General features: G+C 41.5%; 1 protein-coding gene across 1 annotated transcript; it reads right to left on the bottom strand.

Moving 5' to 3' along the window:
- Window positions 1-1,325: 1,325 nt before the first annotated feature.
- Window positions 1,326-5,263, bottom strand: avpr1aa (arginine vasopressin receptor 1Aa). The gene is made up of 2 exons (XM_022206514.2): window positions 4,032-5,263; window positions 1,326-3,268 (listed from the first exon to the last, which is right to left on the bottom strand). The coding sequence occupies exons 1-2, from the start codon at window positions 4,978-4,980 to the stop codon at window positions 2,985-2,987; spliced, it is 1,233 nt and encodes a 410-aa protein (XP_022062206.1). The 5' UTR covers window positions 4,981-5,263; the 3' UTR covers window positions 1,326-2,984.
- Window positions 5,264-5,935: the final 672 nt, after the last annotated feature.

The raw sequence follows: 5,935 nt of genomic DNA, 5'->3' as shown, positions 1-5,935 counted from the left end.
CTAAACACTTGAAATGACTAGCCTATGATTGTCCTAAGAGTGCAAATTCTGCTTATTAGCTCCTCCAAAACATACACTGATGAACATTAAAACCACTAACAGGTGACAGGAATAACATTGATTTTATGTGGATGTTACTTTGGCACATAGCATTCACCTAAAAATAATTGCACTTCTCCAATGCCAGCGGCCACCCTCAGCATGCAAATGAGCCGCTTCACTCCAGAACAACTACCAAGTTACAACTCAAAAGACTCAACGAAGAGCCAAAGGTTGTTGACCTCTGAACTTCGATGGGATGCACCAGAAGAAGCCCGATCCTTGGAGGCCCCACCTGGAACCCGCAGGGCCCAAAGGATGCCAACATCCCAGTGTCAATCACTGAAGGACACACAGAAGTACTTCGAGAGGTCAAAGCTATCCTGTCAGCATAAAGAGGACATATACAATATTTAGAAAATAGTTTTAATACAGTGGCTGATTAATTCGCCTCATTTCGCCAATCTTACAGCATCAGAAGGACTCACCTCTCCACTCCAAAACATAATCTGGTAAATAGTACCTTCCTATAAAACCACAATTTGATGTGGTTACTCAAGTTTTTTTGTACTTAATAAACAACATGTAGCATGTTTTGGAGCTTTAGCAGTGCTGGTAAAGGATTTTTCAACCTTCAGAGAGAGCCAGGCCTACTATCTTACAATGCTAAGCTAACCACATGTAGCATCACATTTACTGAACATTCTGTACATGAGAGCCATATTCATCTTCTTTTTTGAAGTCTCTGCAAGAAAAAAAAAAGTATGTTGAACTATTTCGCTGAATTTCTACAATGTCGAGAACTCCACAAGCAATATTTTGTTCACATCTACTGTCTTGGGAGTGACTGGGGAAATCTCACAGACAGAGACTGATCAAGCAAAGGCAAGTAACATGTTTTTGTTGGCTCCAGTGGATAAACTGGCCCTTCAGTGTAATGATTTACGGCTTTATTGCACAACCTGCTAACAACTGTATTGGGACATTAAGTTATGAGAAGCTTTTACCTGGTGATATATTTTGAGGTCTTTGGGGTGGACAGCTTGTTGAGAAGAAGTCTCCCATTAGTGGAATGTACCATTCACACTGTATTCAACTGAAAGGTCATATTATTGCATAATCCCAGAGCTTGGCAGGTTTTAAGTGCTTGGATTGGCTCTACATTTAAGTTCACCAGTTGCTCAATTTCCAGCAAAAATAGCGCACATGCACATTGCTGTGGTTGCACAACATAAACAATGAAATGTTCCATGTCTTGAGTTTGAAAACAAGGGACACAGTCGGTGTATTATTTACATCAATATGTGTATTTAAACATATATTTATACAATATTCAGATTATTTTCAATGTGCACAAGCCATTACAGACGAATAGAACTCATATTGAACAGATTTACATATAATACTTGTATTTACAGATATTTAAGGGCCTTTTATGTACAAATAAACTATACACTTGGAGAGAAATGTACATATAGAGGTACATAGTACACATAGGCTACATATACATATGCACAGTTTATACACTACTGGTCAAAAGTTTGGGTCACCCAGGCAATTTCATGTTTTGCATGAAAGCTTGCACTTTTATTCATGTTTTCCTCAATTAGTCTTTCAACACCATTAGCTAACAAAGTGTACCATTAGAATGCAGGAGTGATGGTTGCTGGAAATGTTCCTCTGCACCCCTATGTAGATATTCCATTAAAAATCAGTCATTTACCACAGTAACAATGTCTCGACTGTATTTCTGAGTAATTTATTGTTATCTTCGGTGAAAAAAATGCCTTTCTTTTAAAAACTAGGACTCTCTAAGTGACCCCAAACTTTTGAACGCTCGTGTATATACAATCGTGATACAATATACTTGATGTTGTTACAATATGTATGTTCTTTTGAGGCTTCCCATTGTGGTCTGACAGCCCTTATGGTGGCGTGCAGGAAATTGTTTTTGTATGAAGTGCAAATGAAGCCAAAACACAAAGCCCCCAACGGTGCAGGATGTCAGAAAAAAAATCAGGAAGAGTGTTGACGTGCTCTGTGTGGAATGTGAGAGCTTCTCCACAACCGTTTTGGGAACAGTCTGTGGGAAGGTAGACTCCTGCAGCAGCGGTCAGCCTCTCTTCATCAAAACACCTCGCGAGTGTGTGTGCGTGTGTGTGTGTGTGTGTGTGTAGGTGAATATGCCTTTGTTCTGAAAGGGATCCCATTTACCTCTGCTGAGAAGAAATGGCAGCCAGTATTAGGTGAACCTCATAAAGGACCGCCAGCTGCTAGAAATGTGGATACACGCAAGGACCAAAATGATAAATGTACCCCACATTTATGATTGCTTTCTTTCGTTTCTTTTGTTATTTTACTTTTTTGTGTGTTAGGTCAAAGGAAGCATTTCAATCCGACTTACATAAGTCACTAAAATGTGGTTCTAAGCAAAACAGCACCATGGAAAGCTTAACACAAAGGACGATTTGACCACCTTGGTTGCCCCTGGCTGCTATAAGTAAGTTTTATCATTAAAAACACTCTGACAGGAAAGGGTGTTTTGGCGGCCCTGCAGGGAGACACAAACACCAGTCAAAGCATCTGGAATCCAGGTTCTTAAAAGCACTGAAAAAGAAATCACATTGAGAGTCTAAGGAACTTGACTAATATTTGCTTTAAAAAAAAGATTATGTTCCAGATAATGATGCTTCTCTAACATTCTTGCTCAAGTTTTGTTAGAAAAACATATATGCACATAGAATCCAGGAAAAAATCCACAGTTAATGTGTCCATATTTTGTGTTTTTTTGGCAAATTTTAAAACCACTCAATATCTGTTTCAAGCAAAGGGGTTGACTTTCTCTTTCATTTTTAAGCTTGGGGGACATTTTATCACCCATCAGTCTTGTCCAAAGTTAATATGAGCTGGCACTGAATGTCTTAATGCCACTGCCAGACATGTGTTCATTCCGCCTGAACAGAGAACTTGGGGGAATTGTCCAGCTCTCTCCAGTTGCCAGTGCTGCCTGTTGGGCTCCGATTTGATATCTTGGTGAGCAGCGTCGTCCTGCGGATGCTGCTGTCTGAGTCCTCTTTCTTGAAGTCCATGTTCATTTTGCGGTAGCAGGAGAAGCAGTGCAGAAAATCCTGGAGGAGGTGACCGCTGAAGATCATGTATATCCAAGGGTTACAGCAGCTGTTGAGACTGGCAAGGAGCGCAGACAGAGTCACTGCTGTGTCCACAGAATCTGGAGAACAGAGGGAGGAAAGAGGAAAAGGGTAATTTACGGAAGTTTACGGCATAAAACATGTGGCTCAGGCAAGGTTGCAGAGACGCCTGTCAAACCCAATTCCTCTGGTGTTTAAAAGTAAAGTGCTTTTCTTCTAAGAAGAGAAAACTGACAAAACAGAGTTCAAAATTCAGATCATAAAAATCCTGGTTAAAAATCCAACTGATATTAAGACTTTGTTAATCTGCCATTTTGTTGATATCAGTGAAAGAATCTGTTTAGGTACACAGACGTTGTCTCAGAAAAGAAAATTAAAGCCCTTGTTACATCAATGTAAACTTTGTAATAACGCTGTGATGCTTCTTAGGGAATGAGGTAAACATTTTAATATTTTTTAAAACGCAAGATTAAAGCGATGACATCAGTAGACCCTAACTAAACAACAGCTTTTCATGTTGTGCAAGGCTCAAAGTGCTTCATCCTGTTGTTCAGTGAAATGGCTTGTAAACAATAGATTAGTGTTGACATTTTTCTTCTGTTTTTCAAATCACGTTTACTCTATTTATACGCAGTTTTGGTTTTGTGTGCCAAATAAGTTCGTGCGTAAAGGCTGTGCGTAATTGGAATTTTCTTTGGGCAGTGTTTTGTTTTGTTTCGGGTTTTTTTCTTTTACTGTCCAGAGACTGCCTCTGTGTTACTCTCTGACTGTAAATCACATAATTTCTAGACTGGTAAAAGCCTGATATTGAGTAAAGATTGATTTCATTTGATCAGCACTCACCAGCCCACTGGAAGTTTTCATCCCACACAGACCGCATCTGCACGATGAAAAACGGGGCCCAGCAGATAATGTACGCCAGAACTATCACGAAAGTCATTTTAACGGTCCTCAGTTTGGCTCTTGATATAGTTGTCACGCTGCTGACTGAATTTTTCCCAATCAATCCGTTCTTGCTCGCAGCCCCAGACATCGTTTTCCTTTTCTTGAATTTGATATTTTTCCATATAGTGTGGCAGATGAACCCGTAGCACATCATGAGAATGACAACGGGCACGAGGAAGATGCCCACGGTTATCCAGGTGATGTACGCCTTGGCGCCCCAGGGCTCGATGAAGTGCGCCCAGCAATCGTAGACGTCTGAGCCGTTCTCGATCTCGCTCAGGGAGAAGATGAAGTATTGTGGGATGCTGAGCACCAGGCTGCACATCCATGTGGAGATGATCATGATGTATGAGCGCTGGGTGGACTGCTGGAGGGTTTTCAGAGGGTGGCAGATAGCGATGTAACGATCCAGGGTCATCATCACCATCATGTAGGTGGACGCAAACATCCCCATCACCTGGAGGTGCTTCACTATCCTGCACAGAAAGTCTGGACCGTAGAAGCGGTAGGTGATTTCCCAGCAGAGCTGCGGCAGCACCTGGAAGAAGGCGACCACCAGATCGGCCAGGCTGAGGTGTTTGATGAAAAGGTGCATCCGTGACATCTTCTTCTTGGTGTTGTGCATCGCCAACAGGACGCTCACATTCCCAATCACAGCCACCACGAAGGTGATGCTCAGGACCATGATCTCGAACTGAGCCACCTCCTCGTTTCTCCCAAACGGATCAGATCCGTTCGGGTGCACGGTGTTGTTCCCAGACGTTCCCATCATCAGATCAGTAGTGAGATTGAAAAGCACAGACTGGTTCTCTCCACTCAGGAGCAGCGCGCTGCCAGGAGTGTGCATGGCACTGCCCCTCTGCGCGCCCTTTAGATAAAGTGCCAGAGGGGCTGTGAAGTGCCTCTCCAACCCGTATATGGAGCAACCTGATGCTCACACACGGGGATCTGTTGCTCTCTGACTTGTGGCTGCTGCTGGGGCTTTTAAAACGCGATTCAAATTTCAGACTGCGTGTGCGTAAAGCGGACGCACTGCAAAAAACAAGACGCCCACGAGTTATTCGGTGTGATTGTACGTTTAGAAACAAGATATGGCATAAACAAAGAGCTTTATAAATTAATCGGATGCAAGTTATATAATGTATAATTGAAACTGTAAAGAAACAACAGTGCATTAGATTAAATGCGAAAAAACAAGAAATCAACGTTCAACGGTTTGGTTTTTGCGATTTCTTGTCTTGCTTTGCAATTTTGATTAAAGATTAAAATGTTTTGCACTGAATTAATATGTAATGAATCATATTCTATGGTGGCTAAGTATTTTTTGCAGTGCGCAGTCAAGCCCTTCCCTATATGCTTTAAGTAACCTCCACACCACCACAGCTCCCTCAGTCCTACCGTGGCTCAGGCCACATGTACACACAGCAGTTTTCTGGGAAATAAAAAGTCACACAAAACACAACTTCAGAATTCTGTGAGTTGAGTAATGCAACATTTATATGAGCAGATTAGAAATATTGGTAGTACTGCATGAAATACAGTACACATAGAGTTCACTGTTTACAGCCAAAGTGCAGTCATGTTTTTTCAAAACATGACATGCATTATATGGTTGGAATCATGTGAAATGAAAGTATTCAGCACGTTGTAATGTGATTCTGTTGTGATTCTGCATTAAGCTCAACAAAATTCACCTACGGAGTGATTTCTGCCAAGACCTATAGCAATGTTGAGCTGTCTACAGGTCCAGATGTAATGTTGCATATGTAGTCACATTTAAACTAAATAGATTATTCAGAGTG

This window comes from Acanthochromis polyacanthus, chromosome 8, assembly GCF_021347895.1.
Source record: "Acanthochromis polyacanthus isolate Apoly-LR-REF ecotype Palm Island chromosome 8, KAUST_Apoly_ChrSc, whole genome shotgun sequence".
NCBI classification, from domain to species: Eukaryota; Metazoa; Chordata; class Actinopteri; family Pomacentridae; genus Acanthochromis; species Acanthochromis polyacanthus.
This window is presented reverse-complemented; position numbering and strand designations above follow the sequence as displayed.